This window comes from Durio zibethinus, chromosome 21 (genome assembly GCF_047325235.1).
Source record: "Durio zibethinus cultivar Kanyao isolate XHJ-2024 chromosome 21, ASM4732523v1, whole genome shotgun sequence".
In the NCBI taxonomy this organism is placed as follows: Eukaryota; Viridiplantae; Streptophyta; class Magnoliopsida; order Malvales; family Malvaceae; genus Durio; species Durio zibethinus.
This window is the reverse complement of record NC_143182.1, coordinates 2,885,807-2,907,190: the sequence shown is the minus strand read 5'-3', so window position 1 is coordinate 2,907,190 and position 21,384 is coordinate 2,885,807. Positions and strand designations below refer to the sequence as shown.

The following is a 21,384-nucleotide window of genomic DNA, read 5'->3' as shown; positions in this document are numbered from 1 at the left end:
TTTTCAGTTCTGTCAATTTGAAATATTACGTCACCACGACAATGCTTGTTACAATACTTGCCCCACATTTCTTTCATACCTTAAATCTCCTGTAAAAGGGCCACAGCCAAGTTGCTTGACTGACCCAACCATATAGCTACCTCAAATAACCACACAGTCGGGGGGAGCAGAGAGGAGTATGGAATCAGTAGCCAGGGCATCTCCAAGCCTAGGCAGCGGACCAAATGGTCAACAGGCTAGGAACTGGTGCGGCCGCTTCCAGATGCCACTGCACTACCCAAGGTACAACAAAGCTGACTACGAGGCCATGCCAGAGTGGAAGCTTGATTGTTTGCTTAAGGAGTATGGACTACCCATTTCTGGAGACGTTGAGCAGAAGAGAAAGTTTGCCATGGGAGCTTTTCTGTGGACTCGCTAGATTTATTTCTTGATCCCTGTAATAACTTCTGTAAACTACAAAGGTTGTGTTATATTTTTCTTGGTATGGTTTTGTTAGTTCCTTCAAGTTTGGTCTTGGTTTTTCGCGACTAATTACCTGAAACTAAGTACTTAGGACGATGATCAAACTGAAAGGAAATACCAAATGCACACAGGAAAAGGACAACAACAATGGTGGAATATTGTTAATTGGAGCCATGTATTCTAGTAACTACAATTAATATTGTTGATAGTACAATAAAACTTAGTTTTCCTCTGATGTTGGGCAACATTTCCTGAAGTTCTTAACTCATTTATGAGAGAAGGAATGGTTTGGGTTGTTGAGTAGAAATTTGAAGTATTAACCTGCAAAAGAGCGAAGAAAAGAAAAGAAAAGAAAAAAAAGAGCTTGAACTAATGAAGTCATGGCAATGGCATCATTTTTTCCCCGGGTGATATGCAAAAAGATTCATTATAAATCATGAAAATGTGCTCCAAATCACGACATGACATCATTTTATCACCTAATCACATGTGAAATTTGTTAAGATATTATTCTTATGTTTAATAAATTTCCTCCGTGCACTCAAAGGTATGAAAATTGAAAACTAAAGGACAGGCTTGCTATTTGTTTTTTTAAGCTGTGTTTCTTTTATTTATTTACAAAATGTTGTTAAAAGAAACAAATCATATATTAGTAAACAAATGTTTAGAAGTTTTCATCTGCTTGATCTAATGGTTAAAATAACCTTAAAAAAGATGTCAATATCGAAATTCAAACCTCAACTTTTTCCCTCTCTTTAAAGTAAAGTTCTATTCTCCTTTAAATGAAAAAAAAAAAAAAGATGTTTAAAAACTTTAGACTTAATCCAAATTATTTTATCTACCTCTCTTAAAATATTTAACTTTTAAAAGATAGAATAGTATTTACTTTTAAATATAAATGTGTTTTTTTACCTATTACTTTGAAATTTTAAAATAATAAGTAATAAATAAAAATAAAAAATACCCAAGAGTTTCGATTTGAAGTATATAGTAAAATTAGACAAGACCCATGAAATGAAAAAAAATCTCATTTTCCTCTGGTCCAATCCCTAACCAAGTTAATGAAGTCCAAAATACACAGCACATATGGGCCAGACCTTTCTCCGCCTTAATCCAAGCCCAATGCCCTAACAACCCAAATGCCCCATTTATTTTCACCAAGATTACGCTGGGAGGTCAACCATGCCGCAATACACGCTTCAGCATTTTTGCTATCAAGCAAGCAAAAAAAAAAAAAAAAACAAAAAGCCGGCGCAATTAAACACTCTCATCTCAGACTCAATATTAACTAATATATATATATATATATATATATATATATATATATCATCTCATTTTTCAATATTTTTGTTTTTTTAAAAAAGCGTCTCGCGCCAGACACTTTTTTTCCACTTCCGATCCCAACCCTAGTTTCAGGAGAAAGGAAAAAGAAAGAAAAGGAGAGGAAAAGAGAAAGAAAAAAATGCCAAGAGAAATCATAACACTGCAGGTGGGACAATGTGGGAACCAGATCGGAATGGAGTTCTGGAAACAGCTCTGCCTCGAACACGGCATCAACAAAGACGGTATTCTTGAAGATTTCGCTACTCAGGTTCTCTTTTTCTTTTGAAGTTTTCGCCTTTTTTTTTTTACACTTTAAATCTTCACTTTCCAATCACTTATGGAAATTCATGTTGAATTTTTTTTTGTAGATTTTTTTATGATGAAATGGCTATGCTAATTTTGAAAAATAATTGTTAATTAAGCAGTCAGATTAACTCTCGAACTTTCATTAGGCATAGTCTAACCCTTAATTTGTCGATATTTTTATGTGAAATGTAAAGGAATAAGTATTGAGTCACTCAGTTATAGCGAGTTAAACATCAGTAACTCTATGCTAATTTGTGTGGCACGGATGACGCAGGGAGGTGACAGGAAAGATGTCTTTTTCTACCAAGCTGACGATCAGCATTACATACCACGAGCTTTGCTCATAGATTTGGAACCTAGAGTAATTAATGGAATTCAAAATAGTGAATATCGGAATCTCTACAATCATGAAAACATCTTTGTTGCCGATCATGGTGGAGGTGCTGGAAACAACTGGGCCAGCGGATATCATCAGGTATTTTTACTTGTGTTTCCTTTTACATTCAACTTTCTACTTTAATAATGTTCAATAATACATAAGTTTGCTGACGCTTGTAACTTTACATTTTTTGTGGCTGTCTATTCTAGTAATATTTTAGCTTTTGTCTCCTATTGCTTTTGTTACCATTACAGTGAGCAGCAAATAATCGCCAGAAACTCGTATGGTCTTCTGTGCATTATTTTATGTTATCATGTTTAAATCATCATGTTGGTTGGGAAAAAAAGATGCATAATTACAACTAAGAGTGATTTATTATTTACAGAAAAATAAATATATGGTTTCATGTTGAGATTATCAGTTTTTCGTTTTTAAATTCTAGATTCCTGTTTTGCTTGTTTATATGATCATGAAGTATATTACAAATTCTTGTGTAGCTGACATGCATATATGTGTTATGTGTTAGTTTTATATTCAATCGATAATCTTTTATCAAAATCCAGTTCTCTGTTCATTATTTTAAAACAGGGAAAGGGTGTTGAAGAGGATATAATGGACATGATTGACAGAGAAGCTGATGGAAGTGATAGTCTAGAGGGTTTCGTTCTATGTCATTCAATTGCTGGAGGGACGGGCTCAGGTTTTCTTACCTTATCTTCATATTCTTCTTTTTATCTTCTCTTTTGGTCTATCAAGGATTTTTAATTAATTAATTTTAAGCTTATTTTACACTTTTATCTATATGTCTATACATGATTGCCTCATTTGGCTGCAAAAAATAGGACCATAGTCGGTACTCAGTAGTATATTCATCATGAATGGTCAAATTTCCTTGAAGACTTTGGCTTGTTTACGACTTGACTGTTCGCATTTACAATGAAGGTATGGGTTCCTATCTGTTGGAGACTTTGAATGATCGCTATAGCAAGAAGCTGGTCCAGACATATAGTGTATTTCCTAACCAGATGGAGACAAGTGATGTGGTGGTCCAACCCTACAACTCACTTTTGACACTCAAACGACTAACACTAAATGCTGATTGTGTTGTTGTTCTTGACAATACTGCACTTAATAGAATTGCTGTGGAGCGTTTACATCTTACAAACCCTACATTTGCTCAAACAAACTCTTTGGTCTCCACTGTGATGTCTGCTAGCACAACTACATTGCGGTATCCAGGGTACATGAACAACGATTTGGTTGGTCTTCTTGCCTCTTTAATTCCAACACCAAGATGTCATTTTCTTATGACAGGTTACACACCACTTACAGTGGAGCGCCAGGTGAGTCCGATACTCATGTTGTCTAGTTTGTTCATATGTTGTGAATTTATGTAAAGCAAATAACTTCCCTTATAGACCTAGAGGAAGCTCTGTATTTGCCAAAATCCAACCCCTTCTATTAATTCAGTAGTAGAGCAAGATGGATGCTAAATGATTCAGGAAAACGAACTTGCAAATCTTGGAAAAATTACTTGAGTTTAGTACTAAGGCAATGATGGTATAGAATTGTTTTTAGCAAATTTCGTTCATTATTTCTCTTGCAAGATTGACATTCTGCTCATCTCACATTGTAGATCTTATTCTTATGCAATGTAAGTAACTAATTAAGATGCGGCTACTTTAACTTCTTAGGCTATAAGAGTTGTACTAAACTATGTAAAATTTTCATCATTATCATGCTTTTCACTGTCTCTATTGACCCATTTTCACATTTATTGACCATTAATGCTAGAATGGGAGGAAAATGAGGGTTCTTGTATTGAACCTTATGCATAGTCAGCAGTCAGTCAAATCATTAGTTGTACCAGTGAAGGACAAATATGAAACATCATCGTCTCATCCGACCAAAGAAAAACTGTCCAACTTGAAAGTCATTTGAGCTGAAACTTTCTGATTCTAAATGCTTTATTTTTGTCAAATTGATCATTTTTTGAATCTTACGACAGTCCTAGATCAATGTCTTTAGTCTTGTTATTCCTGTAAAGAAGAATTTTTAGTGCAGTCTGATGCCAATGTATCTCTTCTTGTCAGGCTAATGTGATCCGCAAAACTACTGTGCTTGATGTTATGAGAAGACTTCTCCAGGTGAGATATGTAGCTTGTACATGTTTCGATAAAACAAGCTGCATTTTACTGACCATAAGATTCCTTGTAGACAAAAAATATTATGGTTTCCTCTTATGCACGCACAAAAGAAGCTAGTCAAGCAAAGTACATCTCAATACTGAATATCATTCAGGGAGAAGTAGATCCTACACAGGTATTGTAAATTAATTTTTATTGGAAATGTATAACTTTTGCAAGAAATATACCTCTCAAGTCTCACGTTCAAATTTTGTATAAGAAAATTATACAATATCATTCTTTATTCTTGAGAAAGCACTTGATTACTTTCTGGTTGATGTTGGCCATTACGAAAAGATATGCATTCTTTAGCTCTTTTAGTTTATCTTTGCATAAAGAAGAGGAAATTATCTTAAGGCTGGTAGTAGTTCTAAGATTTTCCCTGTGAATTCAAATTTTTTTCTTTCTCTAGATTATCAAACATCTTGCTCTTCCTTCTGTTAAATGTTGTGCCAAAAGTTTTTTGATGGTTCAGTTGTTTTGTTTTCTTTGAAAGTGATATTGGGAGTTTTATATGTTTTTAATGTCAATTGTTTTCTCTATTTTTCTTTCTTTCTCCTTTCACAAATATCTCTCGTTTCTTTAGACTTTCCATACTAATTTTCTCTTCTCTTGATGGCTTAGTGTGTGATTATAGGCTGCAACTGCTTCTCTCCCCTTGGAAATTCAGAGCATTGATATTGCTAAGATGGCTGCGATGATTCTCCTAGGCAGCACATCAACTTAAATTCTTCTAGTATAGGCTGTGTGCAAGAGGCAACATTTTAGAGAAATCCAACCCTGCTTTCTTGGACTATTTTACTATTTATTTTCTCCCTCGAAATGTAAAGAAAAGTACTTGGTAATTCAAATGATTTGGAAGTTTAATAAAATCTAATCCAACTATATGGGGTCATTCTTTGTTAGTTTTATTTAAAGAAAAGTGTAGTATAACTTTAAATTGATTTTTTGTTAATGGTTTTAATGTGTATAAAAATCAACATTAAGATGTGAAAACCATTTTTTTCCCTGGAAAATGGTTTTTTATTATCTGCTCTTAGTGGGTTAAGCTGCTGATGTTTGTTAAATAATTTCCTTGTTTATCAGGTCCATGAAAGCCTACAGAGGATTCGTGAAAGAAAGCTTGTAAACTTTATTGAGTGGGGCCCTGCAAGTATTCAGGTCTCTTGATGGCAGAAACAGTTAAATCATTTTTGTTAATTCTTTTTTCTTATGATATATGGACTTACATCATCTGTTTGTTCTTTTGTTGTTTTTGTAGGTTGCGCTTTCTAGAAAGTCCCCCTATGTCCAGACTGCTCATAGGGTACAACTCTAGTTCTTGTCATTAGAGTTTAGATTGCTTATTTTCATGCATTACATAACAATTCAATATATTTTGGTCTGAATTTAATAACAACTTTGGGCGTGACTTTGCTTTCTCCTTAAAATATGGTCCCATTTGTTGGAGAAACAATTGAAAAAAAAAAATTGTGAAGGAATAAAGAAGTGCATGTTTCATTGATCAGGTGAGCGGTCTTATGCTAGCAAGTCATACCAGCATCCGACACCTCTTCAGCAAATGTTTGAGCCAGTACGAGAAGTTGAGAAAGAAGCAAGCATTTCTTGACAATTATCGGAAGTTCCCAATGTTTGCTGTGAGTTACCAGCTTGTTCACTCTTTTGGTTTTGTTTCTGCTTCAGTTTCTAATTTATGGCTTCTGCTTGTGTGTTCATAAGAGCATGTATGCACACACTGGCATGCATGAGTTTTGTGCATGTACATTTAACATGTCTATTTACGTGCACCCATGCATATTTGTAAAGCCTGCATACAGGACACATGTTACTTCTATAGATTGGTTAAAAAATGTGAATTCCGTGAACAAAATATTTAGCAATTAGCATAATTTGTTTGTTACTTTTTCTACATGTCTTTTGCTTCCAAAATCAAATAATATTTTGCAATTGTATACAAAAGAAATCACGTTAAATTGATAGTTTATCCTAATCTATTGTTCAATGTGAACAGGACAATGATCTTTCAGAGTTTGATGAATCAAGGGACATTATAGAAAGTTTGGTTGATGAATACAAGGCTTGTGAGTCACCAGATTATATCAAATGGGGAATGGAGGTATATACCTTCCTGCCTTAACTTCTCCAATTTTGAGCATCTATAGGCTGTCGCTTATGACTATGTGATGCACAGGACCCTGACCACAGTTTAACTGGAGAAGGAAATGCCTCAGGAGCACTGGATCCCAAACTGGCCGTGTGAAATAAATAACTATGCTGCAATTGTGTTTTCTCTCAGGTAAGGGACTGTTAGGTTGATTCACTGTTAATTTTTCTTTGAAAGAACATTTTGGTTCTTTTGGCTTGCTAATTATTAACGGATATAGCTCCAGTCAAGATCCTTTGGCTTTCATTTTGTTAAAGCTACTCTATCTTTGTTTCCCAAAATGGTACTATAGTCTGTGTCTTTCATGTTTTTCAACTCTTCGGTGTTACTTGTGCCGGAGTTAGTGACACGTCAATACGTGCTCAAGTTGATATATAGAATCTGCTGTCATTTTCATAGTCATTGCCTGTTTTGATGTGGTTCTCGATTGAAGATGGAAGAAGAATATATATTTTTTAATTAATAATTTCATTTTCCCTTGCCAATTGGCATATACATTGTTTTTTTGAGATGCCTTCATTGTCCTTGTACTCCATTGGTTCCTTCATCTGTCTGTTAGTGCAATTTATGTGCGTGCAACCGTCCATGCATTATTGCGTTTCTATTACTTATAATATTCCTAAAAATTAAAATAATAAAGGTCACTTGCTTGGAATTTATTCCATGCAGGATACCACACTAATCTTAGGAGCATTCTGGAGAGTGGATTGTAAATAATAAAAGGAAAATCCATATGTATCTCTGTATTTGAGTTTCTTTTTTTTTTTTTTTTTTGTGTATTTGACATTAAAAAATACAAAATGAGTTGTTTTTGATTTGTGGATTATTGAATCGTGGCTTGTAATTTGGCAATTGTTGAGGGTTTTGATCTATCAACTTTGGGATTTTATTTATACTACCTAGAACTAGACCTGTGTAGTTGGAATTGGACGTGGGTTTTTCATTTTGGAACATGCATTAACGTGTATGCAACGAAATTTTATTAGTGCCAAAAGCTTCCATATTGCATTTAAATATTGAAAATTATTTTAAATAGCTAAAATAGTAAAATATTAAAAAACCCTTATATATTTAAATTTTTTTAAATAAGTCTATTCTTTTATTATATTTAATTAAATTGCCAAAGTATTTTTTGTCTAAATATGCTTTAAAATATTATTTTTGTTTGATTAAATCTATATTTGACAAATAGATTTTAGGTTAAAATATTAAAGAAGCACTTAAATTATTTTACTTTTTTTAAAAAAATTTATATTTTATTGTACCTAAATAAATTTTTATTTTTTGATTTATATCAAAATAACTATTATTATAAATAAAATATTAATTTATATTAAGATTTTATTTAGGTAAAATTAAAGATTAAGGTTTTATTTTGATACAAATTAAAAGTTAAAGAGCTTATATACATGCAAATTAAAAATCAAGATTTATTTGAGCATAATAAAAATATAGAGGTTTATTTAAATAAATTGATAAAATTCGTGGATTTTTTTTTATTTTGGCTTAAATTTTAATGTTTTAGACGCAAAATAAAATTTTATTAAGTAAAAACAATACTTTAAAGGTTTAATTGAGTAAAATAGAAAGAAAGGGTTTATGTGAGAAATTTGAGAAATTATAAATGTTTTTCTTAGTATCGTAACCTTTATTTTTGTTAAAAATATATAAATTCTACAATATTTAAAATCTTTTAAAAAAATGAGAATAAACCAAATAATAGGGAGAACGAGCCAAGCTGTTTAGTTTTTACCCAATTTACCAATCACTTAAGATCTTTTTGCATTTTTTTAAAATTTTTCTCCTGATGTTTTTATTCCATTTTCCCCGTTCTTTTTATCCTGTATGCTAAATATTTTTCATACTAGTTTATGTTTAGCCGTGCCCAGCATTTCCAGAAATGGGAAAACGCAACGTAGCCAGGTTGCCATATCCTTGGGCCTAGATTTCTTAAGATTTGTGTGGTAATTCGAGTTTTATCCTTGCGTATCAGTTTATGGAGTTAAAGATTTTGCAGGCATGTTAAAATCGTTTACTAGGAATACGTCATTTCATTCTAATGTTATCATCCAATCCATGTGCATGCATGGGATCGACATAGCATGTGCTGTCAATATGCCTTTATGGTTCCATCCCATATTTTGCATGATCTTTTTCTTCCTTTTTCCACTGATATTTTGCATGATTTACTAGACGCGAATTAAGCAGTAAATGAAGGTCGCTCTTGAAGAATGCTGGCTTTTGGTCCATCACCATGCATCATTGATTGTCTTCCACATGTTGCAAGGAAAGGAATTCAAAAACAAAGGGGAAAGTTCCAATATTTGGTTTAAAAAAAATAGTTCTCAAATCCCAGTTGGTCAAAATATACTACATTAATAAGGAGAAGCGCAAATAATCTCTCAAAGCAACACATTGTATACCTAAATATATATTATTGTTTATATAAAATATAAATTGATCAGATTAACATGTACAACCTTTTAACAGGCTGGTTAATGCAAGACATCAGAAGCTGAGCTCACATGTAGTCGTGGATCAATCAAAGAATTTGACTCAATATGTCCAATTATTTGTAAATTAAAAGAAAATTCGTTTTCTGATTTTGAATGTTTAAATTTTGTCTCCACCCAATCAACAATTGGCAGCAAAGTTGATAATGATGTTTGGCAACAACGGCCAAGAACAGGAAAGAAACACAACTGGCAAATGAGAATGGTGCATCATCCTCTCTCCAGCCGTTGCCATCAGCAAAGCATAGTCTGTTAACCTAAGTTCCCAAGGAGATTCAACAACTAGATTTCATTTGAAAACTTGCAAAGTGAAAATAAAAAATAAAAAAAACAGTTCTAACAATCGCAAATCAAACTTTCTGCTATATTAGTGGTTCCAAAACACACTACACTTTTAACATGGCCCCCCACCATGGTTATATTCATTGTTTCATATTCAAACCCATATGGTGGGTGTCTCTCATTCCAACTCAAAACTAGAATTAATGTTCAAATTCATATGGAATATATTTACTGAATAAATGAATTTGAATTGGACATGAAAATCTCATTCTAATTCAAAATTGGAATAATATATTCCCATTTGAATTCAAATTAGATTTGGATAGAAAATATTTTAATGATTCACTTAGTTGAGAGTAGTATTTGATAGTAATTCCATAACAAGCAATTGTTAACCTCTACTCAAAAACATTTGAAAAGCACTTATTTGTTAATTATAATGCAAAAATGAATGATATCAAATACATCACAGTTTAGAAAAAGAGTTTGATAATATTACCTTGATGACATGCATATTGATTAAAATTTTCAAAAGTTACTAATTAAAAAAAATAACGGTTAATATTTTCTTAAATTAAGTATATAAAAATTGGATATTAAAAATAATAAAAAAAAGTTTGGTAAGGTGAAGAGAAAAAATGAGTAAGCAACAAACTACAAACCACATTGAACAGTTTGTCTCAACAAGATTACAGAAAACCCCTCTTATCACATGGTCTGTTATAATCAGCCTGACCCCACTCTCCCAACCCATATCTGCCCCGTTTTCCTGCTTATAATACGAGTTATGACACCTATGAGCCTCAGTTTCCTTATTTAAACCCCAACTTTGTCTTCAGTGTTGTTCTGCTTTGCTTTCTTTTTCAGTTTCTGGGTTTTTCTTCAACTTCATATTTCTCTTTAGAGCTCTCTCATTACCCACTGGGTAATAATTTACAGAGCGTTTTGTTCAGAATTTGTTAGTGTTAGGAAAAGGGAAAATGGAAGCGATTTCTTCCAGGGCTTTGATGGGTGTTGTGGCTATCTTTGCACTTGCTTTTGCAATTGGGTCACCCTATGTTGAAGCTCAATCTGCGGCTCCAGCCCCTTCTCCTAGTAGTGATGGTAACTTCTCTCTCTTTTACATGTTTTTTTCTGGTCTTTACTCTTAGATCTGTTCTCTTTGCTTCTTTTCTGTATTTTCCTAAGAAAAATTTCTCTTCTTTATGGTAATAGTTAGAAACTGCCTTCCTCACAGTTCTATTGCCATTGAGGCATTGCCAAAATTTTGTCTTTTTTTTTTCACTTAGAACATTGGTTTTCATTTTTTTTGTTGTCTCCAATTTTCATGGTAACTTACCTTGAACTTGAAACCATTGTTTTCATCACCGGTTTTGTTTTGTGGGATGGGGAAGGATAGCTGAAAAACAGTTGCAAATGCAATGCATTAGACATCCTTAAAACAGTATCTCAATAATGTTCAGGCATCTGTCTTTGCTGCGATAAAAATGTTTTTCCTTTTTTAAGAGGAGTAAATTTAATGTTTACCTTCTGTAAAAATTATAGGCGAATTGCACGTAACCTTTTATAAAATGTTGATGAAGCTCCTAACGAATTACATTTCCATTAATTTTGGGCAGGAACTTCAATTGACCAAGGGATTGCATACGTGCTGATGCTTGTAGCCCTGGTGCTCACATACCTCATCCACCCACTAGACGCATCTTCCTACAGCTTCTTTTAAGTTATTCTTAGGACTTGGGGGATCATTTAGGTCAGGGTTGCAATACAAATTGCTATGTGGATAAATCTATGAACTTGTTTCTTTTTTTTTTTTTTGGGGAGGGGGGGTGATGAATGGTGGTGGTTAACGGTTTGCATTTGTTTCGAGAAATTGATTGGTTACTATTGTTTCCTGGTGGCCTACCTTATTTATTACTACTAATTTTTTTTTTTCTTCTACTCCTTAATTGATTCATCTGCTTCCAGTCCTGCTTTTTTCTTCTGTTTGTGTGAAAATGACTACAGACAACAGTGAATTACCAAATGAAGAATAATTTTTTCACTCAAATACAAAAAATGGGCAGTTTTAGGCACATTTTATGCTTTCTAAATATCGAAGTGGTTAAAATAATTAAAGTTTAAAACTATCAAAACAAACTTTATTGAAAAAGAATGCAAGGATTCCTTGACCAAAAAAAAAAACTTTCTGTAATTCTGTTGCAACTTGCAACATTGAATCAGGATTGCATTATGAGCAAAAGAATAGGAAAGATAGAGGCTGGCATTTCCAGGTCCTGGAATTATTGTCAAAATGTTGCCTCTTACTCTTGAGTCTTGAGCAATGGGTATCCACTGAAAAGCTTTGCCAAAGTTCTTTGAAGCAACGTGATAGATTTTTGGTTGGAGGACCACACGTGTATGTTATTCTTTCTTTACATCATGGAGTCAGGTGAGTATACTTGGAACATCAAATCAACAATAGCTGGCATGAATCCAAGTCTTTCACGCATGATCTTCGTGTCTGGACCGTAAAGCGTACTTGACAACTTCATAAAAGGAAACAACAATCCCCACAGAAGGACCAGCACGACCAACACGACGACCAAGTCCAGTAAACAATCCCTTTATCCCTCCATCGCTGTTCCAAATCAAAGTTTGGGACATTGAGTTAATGAAAGTGAATATTCTGTATAATCTCAAGCAGCTCATAATTGACAGAATTCACACAGTGTGACTACTACTGCAGGTCCACACATGAGCAGTGGGTATTACCTAAAAATTGGCCAGAAACACAAACACGCTACTGCTATAAAATAATCCCTATGAAATCAATATTCGTCTTCGGATGCTGGTGACAGTCCCTTTGGATTGACCCCATGGAGTCTTTAAAACTAGGTTGTTTTAACTAGGACCAAAGAGACATTCTTCTCTTAGTTTAGTCATTTACTAGAAGATCTGCTAGTACGCAAAGCAGTAATATACCTTCAAGGAAAAGGAATAGCGCTAAGGAATACGTACCTCCAAATTTCCCACAAACTTCATCCTTAATGCCTTGGCAGGATATTTCTCAAAATCAAGAAAGAACGATTTAGTACCACAATGCATTCATCCAAAGCAGATATTTGAAATCAAAACTAGTTAGATCACGTTCTCCAAAATACTTGTGCTCTTATAGTCACATATTTATCTAGCTAATGATGCTCTAATTATTTTCCTTCTCAGCAACTAGTTAGATAACTTTAGCATTTTTGTGCGTATTGTTGGAGTGGCTTATCCTATCCTAAATGAATTTAAATACAGCATATCTAGCGAAGCTTCACTAGAAAGTGGAGATCTCCATCTGCCGCTGGGTCTTCACAACATCTGGGGGACAGGTAACAGCTGCTGCAATGCTTCCTGCCAGAAAACCAGCAACAAAATTCACGCCATGGACACTACATGCACCAGCTTCATCACCCACAGAAAGAAGCATTTTTCTCCTGATCTCAAAAGGGCAAGAGAAACCAGCATTAAGTTGAATGTATTAGCTAGCATCAAACATATCTGAAAAAAAAAAAAAAACAAAACTTGTTGTTCTTAAGGATTAAAGAACTAAAGTCTCAGTGGCACAAGTGTTGACCAACAGATTGCAGAGAAATGAACATCATGAGCAAGTTGTGCACTAAGACCAGTCCATAAGATGCAGAAGTTATGTGCTGTTATGAAGAATGACCACTCAGTTAGTTTAATTGAACTTTCTCACTAGTAATAAAATTTCTAGTTCAATGTCAAAAAGATACTGTTTCAAATAGAAAGTAGAAAGGGAGAATAATCAATCTGACAACAATCAATTCAATAGTTAGCTTACAATTTTGAATGTAATTTGTACTAGTCACTGGGTTGATGACTCCAATTAATGTCTTCCATACTCCTGGAGGCTTCACACCACTTTTGAGTTTCTTTAAATGCCTGGTATTAGAAAGAAAGATTCATAAAGTTGAACTTCAACAATTTAACTATTCACTTCCTGCAGAGTAGAACAATTGAGGAGTATTATAGTAATTCCTGGTTATAGAAGAGGAACACAAGAGTTTATACCTGAACACAGGTTCTTGCCAGTTCAACAGGATAACAAGTTACACAAGCTAAAGAACATGCAACTATGCCGGCAACTAATGGGACATATGGGGTCAACGTTGGAGCATTATTAGTAGTGAATTCTTCCATTGAATTGCGAAAAATGTTATAACAAGGCATGTAGATGCCAACCTGATTGACAAGAAAAGAAAAAGGCCCATTAGCAAAACACAAAAGAGTACATAAAATGCTTCATTAGTGATGCAAGGAATAAAAACATGTAATGCAGCCATAAAAAAGACACAGCAATTTTTATAAGAGATAGACTTGCAGCAGGCACAGCTAATGCTAAACTTGCATTTGTTCCTCTCCACAGTCTGGCAAACCCTTCCTGCACAAATTCATTCCTGTGAACCTCCAACAATAAGTGATTTGTAGATAGAAATAAAAAGGTGATAATATACGTGTTATGTATTTACAGAGAGTAATAAATATATAATGCAGGTTTGAAAGATTATGCTTGGATAGATATAATTGCTCCCATAAACTTATAAATAAACAATAAAAGCATAAAATGTATCATTTAGCAAGCCATAGCTGGGTTTAATAGAGCTACTTTTACCTATGTATACTGAAGAAACTACAAATATAACATCTATTAGAAGAAAAGAAAAGAACTTATTTACTAAAAAGAAGTGTTATTACAACATCAAACACTCGAAGAATAAGTCTAATATAGTAATTAGCAATTGCAGAAAAAACACCAACCTGACGAATGACTTTGTAGAAAACATCGAGTGTTCCTTTGTATCGATTCTAGAAACATCTAAAACAGAAGAGCAATGGAGGAAAATGAAAATTTCACCAAGGCAAAAATTAAGAAGCATTTAGCAAAGCATGAATTAAAGAACAGGGAAACTAATGAAATTGGAGCGTAACCTGTTAGTTTCAAAGCATTTCTCGTAAGGAACTCCAGCAGCCTTTGCTTGTAACCTTGTCTGGATGTCACCCAAAAACAATTATTCTTAGTCTTCTGAAAGAATTTTTTGATTAATTCTTGGGTTTCCTTTTTTTTTGAAAAAAAAAAAGAATTTTAAAAGAATTAAAGAATCTAAATGAAAAAGGCCAACGTTTAGAAAATAAAAATTAGATACCTTGGTGACATCGAGAGCATTGACGATGATGGCGGAAAGAAAAGCGGCAGCGGCAGCAGAGAAAGCCCTCACTCCGAAGCTCAAATTCACGTCGGTTACAGCATTTGACTTTTGGATTGTAGAATCGTCGTGACCATCTTTTGACATATTCTCAACGTTTCCTTCAAAATCAACTATGGTCGCCGACGCCGCGCCTATCCATTAAGTAAATCCCGACTCCAGCCTACCATCTCTCTCTCACCGTAAATTAAATTTCAATGAAAAAAAACATATGGGGGAGTTGAACAATTTATGGGAAGATTAGTTAGTTTTATAAGTTGTCTTCTAGGGCTTTCCTTCTTTTTATTACTTCTAAGTTCCAACAATAAATAAAAAAAAAAAAAGAGATTTTTTCATGGGGAAGAGTAGAAGAAACAATGTGATTCGTGGCGTGGAATTAAGGGCGCCATCCAATTGGTTCCTGCCGAGCATTTCGAAGGCAAAGGCAGAGCCGAAACTCTTTATTTAATCCTGGCCTTTTTTTCCTTCTTTATTCTCAAAATTTTCCATTTGAGTAGCCAAAAGGGAAAACCCAGAACTCTTTTGGCCCACATCATATCATCCCAATACAGACCTGACTGATTCCTAGTAAACTGTTCAGATTTTCTTTTGTCAATAACTTTTGGGATTAGGCTAAATCTCAATCGAGCCCACATTAGACTCTTTCAAGGCTCTTGGCGCCCAACTAAGGGTCAAGGACAAGGAATCACCATTTCCAGAAAGCCTGAAATTGAAAATAGTAGTGCTAAAGTTGAAAAAGAATCCAAGAGCCGTTATTAATAGGATTGGTCCTACTATAGAAACAAATAACCATGGAAAGTTTATTATGGTCATATATATTTACTTTAAATATGATTTGTTTATATTTAGAAAGGGAGTCCAACTACCTGAATCTGCAATATAAAATCCAACAGCTAAATTAAGGTGGACCACATATTAAAAATAAATTAATCCAAACCCATCATTTAAATATTTCCATGATGCTTTGAAGTGGATGGCATGCATAAGTTGTTACATGGCATAAAGATACTATTATATCCACCGGAAATTTAAAAGAATGATGAAAAGAGAAACATTTCTGAAGAAATTGAGTTGTACTTCCATCGATTATTAAACATGTAAGAAACTAATCAAGAATCATCCCCAGCCACAAAACACGTCCAGAGGCATCTTTGATATAGTTAATAAAGTATCTAATTTTTCTGCTTCTTTTGAATGCGTAACTGAAACAATTTTTCTTTGTGAATTACTGCAAGATTGTTGCTTGGCATGATAAAATTGAATTATAGATGAAAGGCTGGCTGAAATCAGAATTAATTTTACTGCAAATCCAACACCACTCTGCCACATCCAAGGGTTGAATAAAACTCTAGTGCAACAAATGAGAAAACTGGAAAGCCTTCTGCTCCTGCTTTCAACCCCGTTTTTCTTCACAGTAATTTCTTCCACTTTCCTGTCAAACCCAGTTTTATTGTCATTGCCAAAACAAGAATTCAACTCTTTCACCACGTCCAGGGGTCTTCCTTGATATTGTTTTACTTGTTTTATGAGAAATAATCTGCTTTGCTCCATTCGACTGAGGGCTGAATGCCTATCTGTCAGCTGCCAAAATTGCAACTTCTGCATGTACACAGCTATGACAGTGGATATGATTTTCCAACACGAAAGAAATTAACAGAATTCTGAACATTAATTTCCCAAGGATGATCTAAGCACGGATAAGACAACATATGCTGACTAAATTAAGGTAAAACCTCTAAATGTCAGGTGGAATATTCTAATTCTACTCAATAGGTTTCAAGACCAGTTAAGATATCAATCAAAAGGTAACAGAATAATTAACTTGGAATCATTTGTCATTCTTAAATTTATACTAGACTAGATCATTCCATTAAGAACAGAACCCAGAAAGAAGAGCTTTTGTAACATGTTATACCAGTTGTTTACTATTATCTTTTGATCAAATGAATCGAATATTGAGAACCATTTGTAATCATGCAACATTAAAGGATTAGTTAACTATGGTTAAGGGAATTTCCAATGTCTGTTCATTTCAATCTATTTATTAGATCTCACGAACAAAGTTATATCAATAAGAGCATATTTCTGCATTTGCAATGTTAACATTCTGATCTAAGGACTTGAGAGTTGAGACTATTATCTTCGTTAATAAAAGAGAAGACAGATAGTAGATACCTGCAAATGCAAAAGGGTGTTCTCAACTTCCTTCAATGAATCTCTGATGGCAATCAATCTCTCCCTTTCCTCAAATGGGGTCTGCCCAATATCACAATAGCGACCATGGTCTGAACAAAACCTGCAGAAGCTGATACTGTTTTCGATTTCATCGTTCAACCTGTCACGCAAAGCCCATGCCCTCTCAATGAGAGTCTGCAATTTCTTCTTATTCAACTCCATCGGTGGAAAACATAGCCCACCAACCAATCAAAACACTCCTGTATTATAACTTTTAAAGTCCATGACTTTATTTTTGTTTCTTTTTTACATATATTACTATCAATTCTTTTCAGAATTGTCCAGCCTTTCTTTTTCTTGGCTGTGTTGGAAAGCTTGAGGAACAATTTGGAGTATGGAAGTAGGCCTCTTCTTTTTAATGGTATTTGCAATCAGGTGTTTGGACAAAATCATTCGGTTTCTTTTACCTTCTTTTCTGTTCCTTGCGTGGGTGTGTTTGCTTTAAAGGGAAGTTTTGTTTGGAACCTAGAAGCTTAGCTATTCGTACCCCACAGTCTCACTCTCTTGACATGCAATCATGTATATTAACATGCCTTGCATGTCATATATACATGCAATCATGTATATATGTTTTCCCTTTGTAACCAAAAAAAAAAAATTCATGTATATATGCCACGCATGTCAGAAGCTCCATGGACCATGTATGTTCAATCACCGCACTCCATTCAAGCAATGGAAATTGAAAACAAAAAAAAAGCAGCATGCCATTATCCCTCATCATACAAGATGTTAATCCATGATTATGATTTTCATCAATAAATTTTCAAACCCCACATGTGAGTGTATGATGTTGAAATTGTCACAAATGACCAGTTTTATTTAGCAATTTATGTGGGGTTCATAAAATCAGGGCCAAGCCGTTTGGTGGTTCTTTCAGTTACCACATAATGATGACGGGCTATGGTCAGTTGGGCTGGTAATCCTAAAACGTGGCTAGCAGAAACCATTTCACTCAAACAAAGTCCGCTAGCCAACAAAGTCAACCACAGAAATAAGCTCTCAGCTCCCCCACCACCCCCCCCCCCCTTTTTTTTTTTTTTTTATAAGATTTGATAATTTAAAGTATAATATAATGATACAAGATAAATATTATATAAAAAATAATAATAATTTAAAATAATAATAATAATATATGAATTTAATAAAATAAAAAATTTTATATTTTATATTTTTATATCAACACAAATTATAATACATAATTTTTATATAAAATATAATATACTTATAAATTTTAATATTTTTACAACACAAATACACATTATTATATCTATTTTCAAATACACAACTCATCATATCTATTTTTAGCTTCCCATGAGTTCTCTGCCAAGGAAATGAAAATCGTAATCAATCGTATTATTAATTTGGTCATGATTTAATGTGCAGAGGTTTGGCTCTTTGCAGAAGCAAAAAGACATCAAAATTGCATTCACTGAGAAGCTGCCTTGAATATGATGATCACTGTTCAACTAGACCAAGAACACATCCACAATGAATAAATCGGATAATCACAGCTAAGATTTTGTAATCCATATTCCTTTGCTTAATTGACCGTTCCCATTTACTAATTACATTATTAAGCATTAATATTTTTGACGTTTGACCAAATTATGTGATTTCATTGGTCAACCATCAAAATAAGTAAACCATCAACTATTTCTTATATTTATGAGATTAAAACTTAGGAGAAGAGAAAATTTGAATGCAATGTGGGTCCATTGGTCACAACACAACCATGGGTTCAAGAATCAAGAGTTTACCACTATACTTGAGTTCCCTTGAACCTAAATTTTTTCCATTTTATTATTTTGTAATAATAAAAACTACAGTATTAAAATTTCCTAATAATTATTTTATAATTAATTAAATGGGAAAATAAATCTAGGACCTTCAAGATTGATGACCTAGCTATCACCCTATTATCACACAGAACTTTGATTTTGCAACGGAAGCTGGTAAGTGAAGTGGACCAAACATGGGTCCTACTTGTTTGGTTTCACAAAACTGAATTTCAACATGATGGGTGGATGAGATTTTATGTGACCTCCACCTTATTCTCATTGCTTTTTTTCTCTTTTTTTTTTTTTTTTTAATGTGATGCAACAGAGATTTTGTGGGCCAACCTGTTTTCTGCAAAACATGAACTATATTAATATACAATTCATACAGCAAATGTTCAGGTGGGCTCAAGCCCAGTAAGCTCGAGACTGAAAGGGCTGATACCACGTGCCATTCACGTGATCAGAAGAGTGAAAACACACATCAATGATCAGTGTACTAATTTTGATATATAAATTTATTGTTTTTTCGCTCCCATCACCCCATCTGTTTCCTTTTGCTTTTCGAGGAGCAGTGGTTTTGTTTCTGAATCCATAGATTGTGGCTCAAAACTGTGTTGCACGTTGCATGACGACCATTCGTAATCAGGAATTTTCAATTCAATTTCATATACTTTTCTTTCGTGTCTTAATCTGAATTTTATCAAGCACAAATAAAAGTTCTAATTAGGTACTGGTTTTTCTTCTTGATTTAACACGAGTGACGAAGAAGATGAACAAGCTGGATCAAAATCAATTACAACTTGCTTTTGCATTTGCATGCAGCTATTTACCTGTCTTGCCTCCATCATTACCATAGAAGACTATATCCACTTCTCTTATTATTAGTTATTACCGAATTGAATTCTGCCGACGGGTGCTGTGCTACGGGCCGTATGAAACATAGGGAGACAATATCACAGGTAGGTCAGCTGAAGCCGACAAAAGGCTACAACTTGTAGTTGTAGGCTATAACACCAAAACCCCCCCCCTTTTTTTTTTTTTCTTTTCGTCTCCTTTTTCATTTTATATAAACAATTTAAGGGAGGGATCATTTTGCTAGCAAGGCATTTCCCATAAAACATGCTAATGTAATTAACACGTCAACTCTACATAAAAATAATGTTTAAATGTTAACCATCAGTTTATCTCAAAGCAGTCAAGCTTCATGGTAATAGGGATAGTCAAAAGGGAAACAAAAAATTGTTCAAACTATGTATTTATCCAGTTTTGTAGTATTTTGATAGGATCCAAAATCCTGTCGAGTCACTCCATAAATTCAACAACCTTTGCATGTCAACGTGATGATGTGAAAATTCATAATAGAAGTTTTTGTTTTAGTAATATCCTAAGTGTCTTATATGAAAGTGTTATGTCATAAATCTGGCTAAGTTTCCTCCTCATTCACAGTCTGTCCAGCTTTTGCTGGCATGAGTTTGGGTTTTTACATACCTTTCAAAGTCATAAGAATCAAAAGCTGTTCATTACAATAGATGGAGCTGACTAACACTCTCCAAATTTAAGTTACTGAACAAATAAGTAACCTACAAAAACCAAATGCCGATAATGTCTTAATTGAACACTATATATATAGATTTGGAAATTGTTGATCCATAATTCAACGATGGCCACGGAAAGCTAATTTCCGAGTGGGTCAGGAGATATGTTTGCAGCGTTAAACCAACCCCGAATACCCTTTAATGTGTAGAGGGGATATTTTTAGAAAATAGCGGGCCTATGATTTGAAATGCCTTTGTTAATGGCTTCCGAATTTCGTTTGCCCCTAGTTCACTACTGGACGATACAGTGCTGAACAACTCCTTTTTCTTGATCTCCTCTAGATTTTTGGTGTAGCCAGCTAAGTTATCCGTACGTACCAATTCTGGAAAATTTTCGCTTGAGAGATAGCGGGGGTCTAAGGCCACGTGATCAAAGTCAAAGAAACGATTCATGGGTTTGTCGGTTTGTCGTTGTTACCACACATTTGAATCAGAAGGAAAAAGAAAGGCAAATCAGGATTCGGGGAAGGAAGAGAGTCAACTATTGGCTTCCAGAACCCAGAGTCGCAGCTTGCAAGTGGGTCAGGACTCTGGTCAGCAAAGGCAAAAATCAGCTGTGATTTTGAAATCACGTTTGCTGCTATCTTTGTACATGAAAGCCTGCAATTTAATAAATCGCAAACTTCCTTTTGTAGTAAAACTTTTGACTGGGTGTCCTGAAAAAGATGCCTCTTGCTGCCGGAGATTCAAGCATGCCGGGATATTGCCAGAAAAGTGAGCTGCCATGTATTGGGATGTCTAGAAGAAATGCTAGGGACTAGCATAATGTAGGTAGCCTATGGCTCTATGACAATTGATATCCCTTTCCAAGTTGTGTCTTCAGTTTTGTTTTTGTAAGAATTTTATGGTTTTCTAGAGCCTTGGCCATGGCAAAGAGGGCGAGTATCGTGTACAGATCTTACCAGATTA

General features: G+C 34.2%; 3 protein-coding genes and 1 pseudogene across 4 annotated transcripts; 2 read left to right on the top strand and 2 right to left on the bottom strand.

Annotated features, from left to right (window-relative positions):
• The first annotated feature begins 1,791 nt into the window (after nt 1-1,791).
• On the top strand, nt 1,792-7,713 carry TUBG1 (gamma-tubulin). Its single transcript, XM_022901769.2, has 12 exons — nt 1,792-2,053; nt 2,366-2,566; nt 3,059-3,170; nt 3,413-3,813; nt 4,564-4,617; nt 4,688-4,792; nt 5,743-5,817; nt 5,918-5,962; nt 6,165-6,293; nt 6,668-6,772; nt 6,848-6,952; nt 7,490-7,713. Exons 1-11 carry the CDS (start codon nt 1,925-1,927, stop codon nt 6,914-6,916), a joined length of 1,425 nt encoding a protein of 474 aa, XP_022757504.1. The 5' UTR covers nt 1,792-1,924; the 3' UTR covers nt 6,917-6,952; nt 7,490-7,713.
• Nucleotides 7,714-10,417: 2,704 nt separating this feature from the next.
• Nucleotides 10,418-11,550, top strand: AGP20 (arabinogalactan protein 20). Its single transcript, XM_022903845.2, has 2 exons — nt 10,418-10,719; nt 11,235-11,550. The coding sequence occupies exons 1-2, from the start codon at nt 10,596-10,598 to the stop codon at nt 11,336-11,338; spliced, it is 228 nt and encodes a 75-aa protein (XP_022759580.2). The 5' UTR covers nt 10,418-10,595; the 3' UTR covers nt 11,339-11,550.
• Nucleotides 11,551-12,612: 1,062 nt separating this feature from the next.
• Nucleotides 12,613-15,569, bottom strand: LOC111305958 (mitochondrial carrier protein MTM1-like; annotated as a pseudogene). The gene is made up of 8 exons (XR_016331348.1): nt 14,808-15,569; nt 14,593-14,686; nt 14,422-14,479; nt 13,985-14,060; nt 13,675-13,845; nt 13,445-13,545; nt 13,217-13,292; nt 12,613-13,076 (listed from the first exon to the last, which is right to left on the bottom strand). The product of XR_016331348.1 is annotated as a mitochondrial carrier protein MTM1-like (transcript).
• A 160-nt stretch (nt 15,570-15,729) lies between these two features.
• On the bottom strand, nt 15,730-17,285 carry LOC111305957 (uncharacterized). Its single transcript, XM_022903843.2, has 2 exons — nt 17,043-17,285; nt 15,730-16,466 (listed from the first exon to the last, which is right to left on the bottom strand). The coding sequence occupies exons 1-2, from the start codon at nt 17,262-17,264 to the stop codon at nt 15,984-15,986; spliced, it is 705 nt and encodes a 234-aa protein (XP_022759578.2). The 5' UTR covers nt 17,265-17,285; the 3' UTR covers nt 15,730-15,983.
• Nucleotides 17,286-21,384: the final 4,099 nt, after the last annotated feature.

Excerpts from the sequence above, each read along its gene's own strand:
- TUBG1 (XM_022901769.2), top strand. The coding sequence starts at position 1,925 with ATGCCAAGAGAAATCATAACACTGCAGGTGGGACAATGTGGGAACCAG. Across the intron at positions 4,793-5,742 it reads GAGAAGTAGATCCTACACAG|GTCCATGAAAGCCTACAGAG; the intron begins GTATTGTAAATT and ends CTTGTTTATCAG. Across the intron at positions 5,818-5,917 it reads GGGGCCCTGCAAGTATTCAG|GTTGCGCTTTCTAGAAAGTC; the intron begins GTCTCTTGATGG and ends TTGTTTTTGTAG.
- AGP20 (XM_022903845.2), top strand. The coding sequence starts at position 10,596 with ATGGAAGCGATTTCTTCCAGGGCTTTGATGGGTGTTGTGGCTATCTTT. Across the intron at positions 10,720-11,234 it reads CCCTTCTCCTAGTAGTGATG|GAACTTCAATTGACCAAGGG; the intron begins GTAACTTCTCTC and ends AATTTTGGGCAG.
- LOC111305957 (XM_022903843.2), bottom strand. The coding sequence starts at position 17,264 with ATGGAGTTGAATAAGAAGAAATTGCAGACTCTCATTGAGAGGGCATGG. Across the intron at positions 16,467-17,042 it reads ACACCCTTTTGCATTTGCAG|AAGTTGCAATTTTGGCAGCT; the intron begins GTATCTACTATC and ends GTGTACATGCAG.